This window comes from Trachypithecus francoisi, unplaced genomic scaffold, assembly GCF_009764315.1.
Source record: "Trachypithecus francoisi isolate TF-2019V2 unplaced genomic scaffold, Tfra_2.0 Lachesis_group3, whole genome shotgun sequence".
NCBI classification, from domain to species: domain Eukaryota; kingdom Metazoa; phylum Chordata; class Mammalia; order Primates; family Cercopithecidae; genus Trachypithecus; species Trachypithecus francoisi.
Window position 1 is genome coordinate 140,749,467 of NW_022681468.1, and position 15,965 is coordinate 140,765,431.

The following is a 15,965-nucleotide window of genomic DNA, read 5'->3' on the forward strand; positions in this document are numbered from 1 at the left end:
AAATCCTGGCAATTTTGTTGAATTATTTTACTTGAATAAGTGTTAATGTTTTCAACTGCCCTGTTCCCTCAATTTCCTGAGTATACTACAAAACTGCTGCTAATGATGTATTAAATAGTGAAACTTACTAGAATTGCAATCCTATTTTACATATAATTCTAGGCCATTTAGAATCTGGGTAAGAGTCCAACAATGTTATTTCCTATAGAATAAGTCACATGGGCTTATAAACTTAAAAAAAAATTCTTTTTGATACATGGATGTTGGGTAAACTACAAATCTAACATTACAATATTTTACATATAGGCAAAGGTAAACATTAAACAGAATATAACTGCTTTAAGATCATATTAGGCCACATGCTAATAAGCTTATTTCAGTAATTTAGTTTTTAGGATTAAAAACTAAGTGAATTTTAGTGTATAAAGTAGGCAATTCTGGCCACAGCTTGCTGCCTAGCTTCCTTTTACTTGTTATACAATTAGCATTATGTATATAATGGGCATTTCACCTTAAGCCTGAGATGCTCAGAAACAACTCTGAGAATACTCCAAAGACTATCTCTAGGGCATACAAGGTAGACAGCAAAGCCTCCTGAAGCTTCATTCTGTTATCACTGAGGTCCAGGTCTGTTCAGCCCATGCACAGTGAATCAATCACTGTGACATGGGTTTTGCAAAAGAGAAAAGATTTATTGGCAAAGCTGCCAACCAAGGAGGCAGGAGAACAGCTCTCACATCCACTTCCCCTAAAATAAGGCTTAGGGATATTTCTGGGCTAGGGAAATGGGGTGGCCTAAGGTGTAGGGAAAGGTGATTGGCAATGGGGAAAATGAAGTAACAGGTTCATTCTGTGCAAGCATAGTCAGGATTCATAGCATTTTGTAGGATATATGTATACAAAATCGAGTTAGCACAACCTGAGGGTAGAATTTTTGGCCCTCTAAGGTCAAAAGGCCACTTGTTGCGCACTTGCACAGGCCCAGCTCAAGGGTTGGTGGTCTCAACTAGTTTGAATTGGACAGGAGCTGGCCCAAGTTTCTGAAAAGCAACAGAAGTGTTGTTTTAGTGAACTATGAATGTTATCTATCAAGTAGCCAGTAAAGGTTAAGTTTTGCGTTCAGCAGCATGGCTTTCAGCTTTATGGAAAAAGGAAAAGAAAAATAAAATAACAAAAAGCAAGTGACCAAAAGCAAGCAGGGTAGGCAGACCTGATCAAATTAACCTCTTGGTTTCAATTCTAGGACAATACTTTTGGCAAATAAGTATGAAATTTGCCCCTGGGCCATTCTTTTCCTGAGTCTCTCACAGGCACTCAGTCTCTCAAAGGCAACGTACTTCACTTCTAGAAGCTTCCATTTCTTCATTTCTAACATAATTAAATTTGATCCTACAATTTCTAAGACCCCTTGGTTTCTCCAATAATCTGTGATTATAAAGGGAGATGAAAAACCCCAGAGTCTTGAGTTGAGAAGGTCTTAGTTAGTTACATCCCAAGTACTGTTGTGAAGTCCCAGAAAAGGACTATGTTATTTGTACCCAAATAAATCTTCCATTCAGTGGCTAACCATGTAGTAGTGCATGGGAATATAGAGTATGAGGCCAATTCAGGTGGTGGAATTGAAAAACATGTTGCCACATTCATCCCCAAGGAGTAGAATATAACCATTATTCATAATTTATAGGGTCTAAGTATTCTGTTTTTTTCTAATTGGGAAAAAAATTATGGTTTTAAGTGTCTAAAAAGAATAAAAGTTAAGATACTCATCAACACACATCAACAGATATCAACTGAAAACCATCACCACTGAGTTGTACAAGAAAATGCTAAGATTTCCGTGAACACCAACATCATACAGTCCAGAACTTCATTATACAGCACAAATGTACACCCATGACCAAATTTTACAATTAGAATGAGTTTATAAGGAACATATGTCTACCCAGTTCATTTCAATAAAGTCGTATGTTCAAAATTAACACTTTATAAGAAATAAAATGGTCAGGCGCGGTGGCTCACGCCTGTAATCCCAGCACTTTGGGAGGCCGAGGCGGGCGGATCACGAGGTCAGGAGATCAAGACCATCCTGACTAACACAGTGAAAGCCCATCTCTACGAAAAATACAAAAAATTAGCCGGGCGTGGTGGCAGGCGCCTGTAGTCCCAGTTACTTGGGAGGCTGAGGCAGGAGAATGGTGTGAACCCGGGAGGCGGAGCTTGCAGTGAGCGGAGATCGCGCCACTGCACTCCAGCCTGGGCTACAGAGCGAGACTGTGTCTCAAAAAAAAAAAAAAAAAGAAAACATAATTCTTGGTTTCAATACCAATAGTATATAATAAATGTACAAGTCAAAGAAAATCCAAAATTTGTTCAAAGTGACAAATATATCACCTCCCTCACAAATAATCGTGGAAGCGATACTCAAGAGAACACAATAACTTTGTAGAAAAATAAAATCTTTGAAGTTCTAACAGGCACCTGAGGAAGAAATTAAATAGTAGCAGGTAATAGCTGTATGCAAATAAGTTTAAGCAGCTCAACACCATTTATACTTTAGAAGAAGAGTATCATTGGTTGTATTAATCATTCTACAAGAAGAATGATATTCAATTTTCTGCAACTTTTACTCAGAAAAGATTTTAGGCATTCAATCACTTGATGTAGCAGGAGGGAGTAAGGCGGGCATTGAAAGTAACTTGATACCTTCAAGTTTCAGTCATTTCAGGAAGATTGCTGAACCTTTTATTTGAAGGCTGCCAGACTCCTTCACAGTCTGTGACAGCCAAAGTGAGGAAAAGCGATAAAGATGGAAACCTGGCACGACTGAGGCTGCAGACTTCTTGTTTATGTAGTGAATAGGACCACCACCTCTATTTTCAATCATGTGTATCACTCCAAGTCCTAGCTAAGCAAGACCAGGGCTATCTTTCCTTCGAATTCAGAGGGATTTCAGATAAAAGAATTACAGTCCTCCTTTGCTAGGCCCTTGTGGGGAAAGTGTCATATTGGAACACACAACTGGGGATGAGAGGAGAAATTGGTGATTTCACATAAAGAAACACAACAAAGTTTGTACTATGCTATATTATCAGGGAAATAGAGCACCTTAGGTATGTACACTCACTGTAACCTTTTGCAAACATTAAAATAATTATTATAAAACTTGAATGCATAAAGAAATCATGATAGTATGTTGGGTAAAGAAAGCAACCATACCGTTATAACAATATTGTAAAATATGTATTTGTATGTAACAGATGGAAAGACACAGAAAAATGAAAATAATTTTTATTTGTTGGAGAATGGGATTATGGTAATTTTCTTTTGATTACATTAATGCTTCTATAATATTCTTTGTACAATCATATTTTTAAGTCATGCTAAAACATTCAATATGAGATTTCATAAGGTTTAGTTCTTCCCTGCTTCAATTATTTAAAATGAGGCTTCCACTACTTTCCTTTTAGATTTGAGGACTAGTGTGTTAATATTGAATGTTTATTAAATGATAAAAAATATTACCATGCAGAATGAAATCTCAAAGCCAAAATTTGAAAGTAACCTGGATTCAGCCTAAGGATGTTTTATTTTTAAATAATACCATGCAGAATTGATTCATATCAGTAAAACTGTAGTTCATATGGACACCTATTCCAGCAATGTCATTTAGGAAATTCCTGAATACAGGGTAATTTGTGTAGTGTGATCAGATCTCATGGATATCATGTGATACCTGAAGACAATGCTATCTTTCAGACTGTAGGTTGCCAGAACAATAAGTTGAAAGCAGGAAATTCCAGTGGATAAACTGGCCATTCAGTTAGTTACTGTTTGAATATACATACATCACTATTACATTTCTCTTCTGGAGTAAAGTGAGTTGCCCTCAGGAACACAATGGAAACAAATCTTATCTCAAAATGAGGCCTTAACTGGGTAGAAACGTCCTAGGATGGCCTCTGTCAAGCAACAAATAAAATTGTATTGGGTAGAGCTATTTTCATGTAAGTGAAAATACAGTCACTCTTCCATCTTGCTCAACAGCCTTAACCACAGGCACTGGAGTGTGTTGAAAGTCAACACAAAGAAACTCCTAAATCAATTCAGGAAATGAAGTAAGAGATACACATCTTAGGAAATCAGTCAGAGCTTCTGGAATTGAAAAACTCAATTAAAATTTTCAAAACACAGTTGAAAGTTTTATCAATCGACTGTGCCAAGCAGAAGAAAAAATTTCAGAGCTTAAAGACCAGTCTTTTAAAATAACCAAATCTGACACAAAATTTAAAAAAAAAAACAAGAATTAAGAAAAATGAACAAAATCTTTGAGAAATACAGGATTATGTAAAGTGACCAAACCTATAAATTACTGGCATTCCTGAGAGAGGAGAAAAAGTATACAACACAGAAAACATATTTGAAGGAATAATTCAAAAAGTGTCCCTAGTCTTGTTATCTTGTTAGAGACGCAGACAACCAGATTCAAGAAATCCAGAGAACACCTGCGAGATACTATACAAAATGAACATCACGAAAGCACATACTCACCAGACTTTCCAAGATCAGTGCTAAAGAAAAAATCTTAAAAATCTTAAAAGCAGATAGAGAAAAAAGCCAGATCTTGTAAAAAGGGAACACCTTCAAACCATAGCAGACTTCTCAGCAGAAACTTATAAGCCAGGAGAGATTGGGGGCCTATTTTCAGAATTCTTAAAGAAAAGAAATTCCAACCAAGAATTTCATATTCCACCAAACTAAGCTTCATAAGCAAAGGAGAAACAAAATCTTTTCTAGACAAGCAAGCACTAAGGGAATTCATTGCCACTAGACCCGTCTCATAAGAGATCTTTAAGGGAATTCTAAAAGAGAAAACAAAAGAAGGATACCTTCTACCACAGAAACACCCTTGAATATATAGACCACAGATACTATAAACCAGTGACACAGTAGAAACTACAAAGCAACAAGCTAACAACTTCACGATAGCACCAAAGCCTCACATATTAATTATTACCTTGAATACAAACAGTCTAAATGCTCCACTGAAAAGGCACAGAGTTGCAAGGTAGATAAAAGAACAAGATCAGTCCATCTGCTGTCTTCAAGAGACCCTTTTTACATGTAACAACACCACCTCACATTAAAGGATTGGAGAGAGTTCTGTCACACAAAAGGAAAACAAAAAAGAGCAGGAGTCACTATTCTTATACCAGATAAAACAGACTTTAAACCAACAACAGTCAAAAAAAGACAAAGGGTATTACATAATGATAAAGGGTTCAATTCAACAAGGAGACTTAACTATCCTAAATATAAATGCACACAACATTGGAGCACCGAGATTCATAAAACAACTACTTTTAGACATACCAAAAGAAATAGCCACACAATAATGGGGCGGGGGAACTTCAACACCCTACTGACAATCTAAGGCAGATCATCCAGGCAGAACCCAACAAAAAAACTCAGGACATGATTCAGGCACTTAACCAATAGGACATAAGAGATACCTACAAAATACTTCACCCATTCACCACAGAATATACATTGCTATCATCTGCACACAGAACATACTCTAATATCAACCACAAGCTCGGCCATAAAGCAAGTTTTGATAAATTCAAAAAACCAAACTCTTACCAACCATATTCTTGAAATAGAAATAGGAGTCAATACCAAAAAGATTTCCCAAGACCACACAATTGAATGAAAATCAAACAAATTGTCCCTGCATGACTTTGGGGTAAGCAATGAAATTAAGGCAGAAAGGAAAAAAATATTTAAAAGAAATGAAAACAGAACCACAACATACCAAAATTTTTGGGATGCAGCAAAAACCACATTAAGACAAAAGTTTATAGCATTAATGCTTACCTCAAAAAGTTAGAAAGATCTCAGCCAGACACAGGGGCTCAAACATGTAATCCCAGTACTTTGGGAGGTTGAGGTGAGCAAATCACTTGAGCTCAAGAGTTTGAAACCCGCCTGGGCAACATGATGAAATTCCATCTCTACTGAAAATACAAAAAATAGCCAGGCATGGTGGCGCACACCTGTAATCACAGCTACATCTAACCCAGGAGGTGCAAGATCTCTACAAGGAAAACTACAAAACACTGTGGAAAGAAATCATAGGTGACACAAACAAATGGAAAAACATCCTATGCTCATGGGGTGGAAGAATCAATACTGTTAAACTTGCCATACTACCCAAAGCAATTTACAGATTCCATGCTATTTCTATCCAATTACCAATGTAATTTTTCACAGAATTAGAAAAAACTATTCTAAAATTCACATAAAACCAAAAAAGCCCAAATAGCAAAAAAAGAAAAAAAAAATCCTAAGCAAAAAGAACAAAGCTGGAGACATCACATTACTCAACTTCAAACTATACAATAAGGCTACAGTAACCCAGACAGCATGATACTGGTACAAGAACAGACACAAAGACTGATGGAACAGAATAGAGAACTCAGAAATAAAGTCACACACCTACAACTATGTGATCTCCAAAAAAGTCAACAAAAATAAGCAATGGGGAAAGGACTCCCTACTCAGTACATGGTACTGGGATAGCTGGCCACCCATCTGCCAAAGATTGGAACTGGACCCTTTCCTTTCATCATATACAAAAATTAACTCAAAATGGATTAAGTATTTAAATGTAAGACTTCATACTATAAGAATCCCAGAAGAAAACCTAGAAAACACCATTCTGTACATTGGCATAGAGAAATAATCTGTGACTAAGTCCTCAAAAGCAAATGCAACAAAAACAAAAATTGATGAATGGGACCTAATTAAAGAGCTTCTGCACAGTAAGATAAAACATCAACATAGTCAATAAACAATCTACAGAATGGGAGAAAATATTCACAAACTATGCATCCAACAAAGGTCTTATATCCAGAATCTAAAAGGAACCTAAAGAACTGAACAAACAAATAATAAATAGCCCCATTAAAAAGTGGGCAAGGATTTTGCTGGCAAGATGGCCAAATAGGAACAGCTCAGTCTGCAGCTTCCAGCGAGATTGACCCAGAAGGCAGGTGATTTCTGTATTTCCAACTGAGGTACCTGGTTCATCTCATTGGCACTGGTTGGACAGTAAGTGCAGCCCAAGGAGAGTGAGGCAAAGCATGCCCCACCCAGGAAGCGCAAGGGGTTCGGGGAACTCCCTCTCCCACCCAAGGGAAGCCATTAGGGACTGTACCGTGTACTCCAGCCCAGATACTGCGCTTTTCTCATGGTCTTTGCAACCTGCAAACCAGGAGATTCCCTCCGGTGCCTACACCACCAGGGTCCTGGGTTTCCAGCACAAAACTGGGCGGCTGTTTGGACAGACACCAAGCTAGCCACAGGAGTTTTCTTTCATACCCCAGTGGCACCTCGAACACCAGTGAGACAGAACCATTCACTCCCCTGGAAAGGGGGCTGAAGCCACGGAGCCAAGTGGTCTGGCTCGGGAGGTCCCGCCCCCACGGAGCCCAGCAGGTTAAGATCCACTGGCTTGAAATTCTTGTACCAGCACAGCAGTCTGGGACCCTCAAGCTTGGTGCCGGGAAGGGCGTCCACCATTGCTGAGGCTTGAGTAGGCAGTTTTACCCTCACAGTGTAAACAAAGCCTCCGGGAAGTTCGAACTGGGTGGAGCCCACTGCAGCTCAGCAAGGCTGCCGCTGCCTCTAGATTCCTTCCTCTATGGGCAGGGCATTTCTGAAAAAAAGGCACCAGCCTCAGTCAGGGACTTAACAGATAAAACCCTCACCTACCTGGGACAGAGCACCTGGGGGAAGGGGCGGTTGTGGGCACAGCTTCAGCAGACCTCAATGTCCATACCTGGTAGCTCTGAAGAGAGCAGCGGATCTCCCAGCACAGCATTAGAGCTCTGATAAGGGACAGCCTGCCTCCCTCAAGTGGGTCCCTGACCCCTGTGCATCCTGACTTGAGAAGCACCTCCCAGTAGGGGCCAACAGACACCTCCTACAGATGTGTCTTCCTTTTCTCAGCGCCACATTCTTCCTTCTTCTCAGCACCACATTGCACTTATTCTAAAATTAACCTCATATTGGAAGTAAAACACTCCTCAGCAAATGCAAAAGAATGGTAATCATAACAAACAGTCTCTCCGACCACAGTGCAATCAAATCAGAACTCAGGATTAAGAAACTCACCAGAGCTGGCTGGCATCTGGCAGGTGCCCCTCTGGGACAAAGCTTCCAGAGGAAGGAACAGGCAGCAGTCTTTACTGTTGTGCAGCCTCTGCCAGTGATACCCAGGCAAACAGGGTCTGGGGCGGACCTCCAGCAAACTCCAGCAGACCTGCAGCAGAGGGACCTAATTGTTAGAAGGAAAACTAACAAACAGAAAGGAATAATATCAACATCAACACAAAGGATGTCCACTCAGAGACCCCATCCAAAGGTCACCAACTTCAAAGGCCAAAGGTAGATAAATTCATGAAGATGAGGAGAAACCAGTGCAAAAAGACTGAAAATTCCAAAAACCAGAACACCTCTTCTCTGCCAAAGAACCACAGCTCCTTACCAGCAAGGGAACAAAACTGGACGGAGAATAAGTTTGATAAACTGACAGAAGTGGGCTTCAGAAGGTGGGTAATAACAAACTCCTGTGAGCTAAAGGAGTATGTTCTGATCCAATGCAAGCAAGCTAAGAACCTTGAAAAAAGGTTAGATGAATTGCTAACTAGAATAACCAGTTTAGAGAAGAACATAAATGACCTGACAGAGCTGAAAAACATACCAAGAGAACTTCGTGAAACATACACAAGTATCGATAGCCGAATCGATCAAGTGGAAGAAAGGATATCAGAGACTGAAGATCAACTCAATGAAATAAAGCAAGAAGACAAGATTAGAGAAAAAAGAGTGAAAAGAAACGAACAAAGCCTCCAACAAATATGTGACTATGTGAAAAGACCAAACATTTGATTGGTGTACCTGAAAGTGACAGAGAGAATGGAACCAAGTTGGAAAACACTCTTCAGGATATTATCCAGGAGAATATCCCCAACCTAGCAAGGCAGGCCAACATTCAAATTCAGGAAATACAGAGAATGCCACAAAGATATTCCTTGAGAATAGCAACCACAAGACACATAATTCTCAGATCACCAAGGTTGAAATGAAGGAAAAGATGTTAAGGTCAGCCAGAGAGAAAGGTCAGGTTACTCACAAAGGGAAGCCCATCAGACTAACAGTGAATCTCTCGGCAGGAACCCTGCTAGCCAGAAGAGATTGGCGGCCAATATTCAACATTTTTAAAGAAAAGAATTTTCAACCCAGAATTTCATATCCAGCCAAACTAAGCTTCATAAGTGAAGGAGAAATAAAATCCTTTACAGACAAGGAAATGCCGAGAGATTTTGTCACCATCAGGCCTGCCCCACAAGAGCTCCTGAAGGAAGCACTAAACTTGGAAAGGAATAACCGGTACCAGCCACTGCAGAAACATGCCAAATTGTAAAGACCATCAATGCTATGAAGAAACTACATCAATTAGTGGGCAAAACAACCAGATAGAATCATAATGGCAGGATCAAATTCACACATAACAATATTAACCTTAAATGTAAATGGACTAAATACCCCAATTAAAAGACACAGACTGTCAAATTGGATAAAGAGTCAAGTCCCATCAGTGTGCTATATTTAGGAGACCCATCTCTTGTGCAAAGACACACATAGGCTCAAAATAAAGGGATGGAGGAATATTTACCAAGCAAATGGAAAGCAAAAAAAAAAAAAAAAAAAGCAGGGGTTGCAATCCTAGTCTCTCATAAAACAGACTTTAAACCAACAAAGATCAAGAGAGACAAAGAAGGGCATTACTTAATAGTAAAGGGATCAGTGCAACAAGAAGAGCTAACTATCCTAAATACATATGCACCCAATACAGGAGGACCCAGATTCATAAAGCAAGTTCTTAGAGACCTACAAAAAGACTTAGACTCCCTCAAAATAATAGTGGGAGACTTTAACACCCCACTGTCAATATTAGATCAACAAATCAAAAAATTAACAAGGATATCCAGGACTTGAACTCAGCTCTGGACCAAGCAGACCTAATAGACATCTACAGAACCCTCCACCCCAAATCAACAGAATATACATTCTTCCTTCTTCTCAGCACCACATCGCACTTATTCTAAAATTGACCACATAATTGGAAGTAAAACACTCCTCATCAAATGCAAAAGAATGGTAATCATAACAAACAGTCTCTCAGACCACAGTGCAATCAAATCAGAACTCAGGATTAAGAAACTCACTCAAAACTGCACAACTACACGGAAACTGCTCAACTACACGGAAACAGGAACAGCCTGCTCCTGAATGACTACTGGGTAAATAACGAAATGAAGGCAGCAATAAAGATGTTCTTTGAAACCAATAAGAACAAAGACACAATGTACCAGAATCTCTGGGACAGATTTAAAGCAGTGTGTAGAGGGAAATGTATAGCACTAAATGCCCACAAGAGAAAGCAGGAAAGATCTAAAATCAACACCCTAACATCACAATTGAAAGAACTAGAGAAGCAAGAGCAAACAACTTCAAAAGCTAGCAGAAGGCAAGAAATAACTAAGATCAGAGCAGAACTGAAAAAGAGACACGAAAACCCTTCAAAAAATCCATGATTCTAGGAGCTGGTTTTTTGAAAAGATCAATAAAATAGACCACTAGCCAGACTAAAAGAAAAAAAAGAGAAGAATCAAATAGATGCAATAAAAAATGGTAAAGGGGATATCACCACTGATCCCACAGAAATACAAGCTACCGTCAGAGAATACTATAAACATCTCTACACAAATAAACTAGAAAATCTAGAAGAAATGGATAAATTATTGGACACATACACCCTCTCAAGACTAAACCAGGAAGAAGTTGAATCCCTAAATAGAGCAATAACAAGTTCTGAAGTTGAGGTAGCAATTAATAGCCTACCAGCCAAAAAAGTCCAGGACCAGACGGATTCACAGCTGAATTCTACCAGAAGTACAAAGAGGAGCTGGTACCATTTCTCCTGAAACTATTCCAAACGATAGAAAAAGAGGGAATCCTCCCTAACTCATTTTATGAGGCCAGCATCATCCTGATACCAAAACGTGGCAGTGACACAACAAAAAAAGAAAATTTCAGGCCATTATCCCTGATGAACATCGATGCAAAAATCCTCAATAAAATACTGGCAAACAGAATCCAGCAGCACATCAAAAAGCTTATCCACCACGATCAAGTCGGCTTCATCCTTGGGATGCAAGCCTGGTTCAACATATGCAAATCAATAAACATAATCCATCACATAAACAGAACCAACGACAAAAACCACATGATTATCTCAATAGATGCAGAAAAGGCCTTTGACAAAATTCAACAGCCCTTCATGCTAAAAACTCTCAATAAACTAGGCATTGATGGAACGTATCTCAAAATAATAAGAGCTATTTATGACAAACACAGCTAATATCATACTGAATGGGCAAAAATTGGAAGCATTCCCTTGGAAAACCAGCACAAGATAAGGATGCCCTCTCTCACCACTCCTATTCAACATAGTATTGGAAGTTCTGTCCAGGGCAACCAGGCAAGAGAAGCAAATAAAGGGTATTCAATTAGGAAATGAGGAAATCAAAGTGTCTCTGTTTGCAGATGACATGACTGTATATTTAGAAAACACCATCATCTCAGCCCAAAATCTCCTCAAATTAATAAGCAACTTCAGCAAAGTCTCAGGATACAAAATCAATGTGCAAAAATTACAAGCATTTCTATACACCAATAACAGACAAACAGAGAGCCAAATCATGAGTGAACTCCCATTCACAATTGCTACAAAGGGAATAAAATACCTAAGAATCCAACTTACAAGGGATGTGAAGGACCTCTTCAAGGAGAACTACAAACCACTGCTCAATGAAATAAAAGATGACACAAACAAATGGAAAAACTTTCCATGCTTATGGATAGGAAGAATCAATATCATGAAAATGTCCATACTGCCCAAAGTAACTTATAGATTCAGTGCTATCCCCATCAAGCTACCATTAACTTTCTTCACATAATTGGAATAAAACGACTTTAAATTTCATATGGAACCTAAAAAGAGCCCACATAGCCAAGACAATCCTAAGCAAAAAGAACAAATCTGGAGGCATCACACTACCTGACTTCAAACTATACTACAAGGCTACAGTAACCAAAACAGCATGGCATTGGTACCAAAACAGATATATAGACCAATGGAACAGAACAGAGGCCTAAGAAATAATGCCATGCATCTACAACCATCTGATCTTTGACAAATGTGATAAAACAAGCAATGGGGAAAGGAGTCCCTATTTAATAAATGGTGTTGGGAAAACTGGCTAGCTATATGCAGAAAGCTGAAACTGGATCCCTTCCTTACACCTTATATAAAAATTAACTCAAGATGGATTAAAGACTTAAATGTAAGACCTAAAACTGTAGGCAATACCATTCAGGACATAGGCATGGAAGGCTTCATGACTAAAACACCAAAAGCAATGGCAATGAAAGCCAAAATTGATAAATGGGATCTGATTAAACTAAAGAGCTTTTGCACAGCAAAAGAAACTGTCAGCAGAGTGAACAGGGAACCTACAGAATGGGAGATTTTTGCAATCTATCCATCCGACAAAGGGCTAATATCCAGAATCCATAAGGAACTTAAACAAATTTACAAGAAGAAAACAGCCCCATGAAAAAGTGGGCAAAAGATAAGAACAGATACTTCTCAAAAGAAGACATTTATGCAGCCAACAAACATATGAAAAAAAGCTTATCATCACTGGTCATTAGAGAAATGCAAATCAAAACTACAATGAGATACCATCTCACGCCAGTTAGAATAGTGATCATCAAAAAGTCAGGAAACAACAGATGCTGGAGAGGATGTGGAGAAATAGGAACACTTTTACACTGTTGGTGGTAGTGTAAATTAGTTCGACCATTATGGAAGACAATGTGGCGATTCCTCAAGGATCTAGAACTAGAAATGCCATTTGACCCAGCAATCCCATTACTGGGTCTATACCCAAAGGATGCTAAATCATTCTACTGTAAAGACACATGCACACATATGTTTATTGCAGCACTGTTCATAATAGCAAAGACTTGGAACCAACTCAAATGCCCATCAATGATTGACTGGATAAAGAAAATGTGGCACATATACACCATGGAATACTATGCAGCCATAAAAAAGATGAGTTCATGTTCTTTGCAGGGACATGGATGAAGCTGGAAACCATCATTCTCAGCAAACTAACACAAGAACAGAAAAACCAAACACCACATGTTCTCACTCATAAGTGGGAGGTGAACAATGAGAACACATGGACACAGGGAGGGGAACATCACACACCAGGGCCTCTCGGGGGAGTGGGGCTATGGGAGAGATAGCATTAGGAGAAATACCTAATGTAGATGATGGGTTGATGGGTGCAGCAAACTACCATGACACGTGTATACCTATGTAGCAAACCTACATGTTCTGCACATGTATCCCAGAACTTAAAGTATAATACTAAAAAAAAAAAAGAAAAGTGGGCAAATGATATGAACAGGCACTTTTCAAACAAAGACATGCAAGTGTCCAACAAACATATGCAAATATGCTTAGCATCACTCATCGCCAGAGAAATGCAAATGAAAACCACAATGAGATATCATCTTACTCCAGTCAGGATGACTATTATTCAAAAGTCAAAAAACAACAGATGCTGATGGGCTGCAGAGAAAAGGAATGATTATACATTGTTGGTGGGAACGTAAATTAGTTCAGGCACTGTCAAAAGTAGTTGGAGACTTCTCAAAGAACTTAAAACAGAACTACCATTCGACCCAGCAGTCCCATTACTGAGTATATACTCAAAAGAAAAATAAATTATTCTACCAAAAAGACACATGTACTCATATATTCATTGCAGCACTATTCACAATAGCAAAGACATGGAATCAACGTAGATCCCCACCAATGGCAGACTGGATAAAGAAAATGTAATATATATACACCATGGAATTCTACATGTTCATAAATAAAGGATGAACTCATTTCCTTTGCAGCAACATGAATGCAGATGGAGGCCATTATCCTAAGTAAATAACACAGGAGCAGAAAACCAAATACCACATGTTCTCACTATAAGTGGGAGCTAAATATTGGGTACTCATGGACATAAAGGTGTCAACAGTAGACACTGCATACTATAAGAGAAGGGAAGGGAGGGGAGCAAGTGTTGAAAAACTATCGTGTTCTCTGTGCACTACCTGGGTGACAGGATCATTCGTACCCCAAACCTCAACATCATGAAATATACCCATGCACCAAACCTGCACATGTACCTCCTGAATCTAAAATAAAAGTTGAAACTATTTTTTAAAAAGTACCAAGCGAAAAATAAATTATTCAAATAAATGAATAAAATACTTAGTGAAAAATAAATAAAATGAGCATCAGCAACAGCCTTGAAACAGAAAATAAAGTTTTTTAAAAAATGGGCAAACTACATTCAGAGAAAGAGGTAATACTGAAGTTTCACAATGGGAGCAGGGCTGTAAGAGGACAGTTCATCCCCTATATCTTAGTGATGGCAGAAGTTTAAGAGCTCCTAGTGTTAACACCGAGGCTAAGGTCCTCATTTAACACAAGCGGAGGAGCTTGTCTCCTTGCTAATATTGGCCAATACTGGTCAATTGCCACTTCAAAAGGGAAGTGGCTGCTTTGCCAGATCAGGCATGGGTTAAGGCCAAGGTTAGGACATATCCACAGGCTGTACCAGAAACAGACAGGACAGAGGAACCCAGCTTCTTTAGCAGCATACTTGGACATTCTGATTACCACCTTTCTTCTGAGCAGAGAGCAGAAACCAGGCTAACTAAGGCAGCCACACATGCTGCCAGTTACCCCCAAAGCCTCTTAGAAGTAAAGAGTCTTTAAGGTTCTCAGTATATGTGAAAATGAAAGCTGGGTGTTGTGGCTCATGCCTATAATCCCAATATTTTGGGAGGCCGAGGCAGGAGGATTGCTTGAGCCCAGGAGTTTGAAGTGAAAGACCAGTCTGGGCAAGAGAGCAGATCCTGTCTACAAGTACTTAGGAAGCTGAGGCAGGAGGATTTCTTTGAGCCCAGGAGTTTGAGGCCACAGTAAACTATGATCATGCTACCACACTCCAGCCTGGGTGACAAAGCAAAACCTGTCTCAAAAATAAATAAATAAGAAAAAAATGAATTTTGGTACATTTTTAATATTTTGGTAATTTTTAGTATTTACATTTAACAAGTTGCTGCTTTTAAAATAAAGACACACAAAAGGTAAGGTAATTACAGGATTTATGAAACTATTAAATCATAGTGCCCTATGGTTGCTATGGTTGAGATAATGGGAGAAGTTTAAAGTGGTGTTGCCTTCTTTCAGTCCTCTGGGTGTAACTCCAGACATAATATTCATGATTATACTTGAGACTCTTCATTACTGAAAAATGAAGGTCACACAGTCCCCTTGGTCCCTCTGTGAAGGGTACTATTTACTTCCCAAATGTTCCTAATTGAAAATCATTCCTTAATAATAAGCCTAGCACACTACCTGCTCCAACATACCGTGATGTTATAAAGGAGGCAAAAAGACAATTTGCAAGGAACCAAAAGGATTTTAGGATGTAAGTTGATGCTATACTATTGTTAAATATAATACTTTTTTAGAGCTGGAAACAGAAATAATCTAAACTAAGTTCCTTATGTTAATCATGAGAGTCATGTCTGAGCATCTTACAGACTCAGAGATTCTTTTCAGGTAAGTGTCAAGGGTGTATGTTGTAACCATGGAACCATGGCAAGTGAGAGGGACAGAAGAAAGGAAAGCTTTGCTTGGTGTGACTGGAGGGGTGCACCCCAACAGGAAGAGGCAAGAGCTCCAGGGAATG

General features: G+C 39.0%; 2 protein-coding genes across 15 annotated transcripts in view; one reads left to right on the forward strand and one right to left on the reverse strand.

Annotated features, from left to right (window-relative positions):
- The window catches only part of FAM227B (family with sequence similarity 227 member B), a 303,682-nt gene that overhangs the window by 281,036 nt on the left and 6,681 nt on the right, over window positions 1-15,965 (forward strand). For 5 of the 6 annotated variants that reach the window (XM_033190154.1, XM_033190157.1, XM_033190158.1 and 2 more), the window contains one exon: window positions 15,624-15,701. The exons of the other annotated variant lie outside the window; for it this stretch is intronic. In XM_033190154.1, the coding sequence (XP_033046045.1) occupies window positions 15,624-15,701 (78 nt within the window). The remainder of the gene's footprint in view (window positions 1-15,623; window positions 15,702-15,965) is intronic. 6 annotated transcript variants of the gene reach the window in all.
- The window catches only part of GALK2 (galactokinase 2), a 224,774-nt gene that overhangs the window by 25,421 nt on the left and 183,388 nt on the right, over window positions 1-15,965 (reverse strand). For 8 of the 9 annotated variants that reach the window (XR_004432003.1, XM_033190171.1, XM_033190164.1 and 5 more), the window contains one exon: window positions 8,176-8,323. The exons of the other annotated variant lie outside the window; for it this stretch is intronic. Coding sequence is in view for 7 of the 8 variants with exons in the window: in XM_033190171.1 (XP_033046062.1) it covers window positions 8,176-8,323 (148 nt within the window). In the remaining variant the exon portion in view is untranslated. The remainder of the gene's footprint in view (window positions 1-8,175; window positions 8,324-15,965) is intronic. 9 annotated transcript variants of the gene reach the window in all.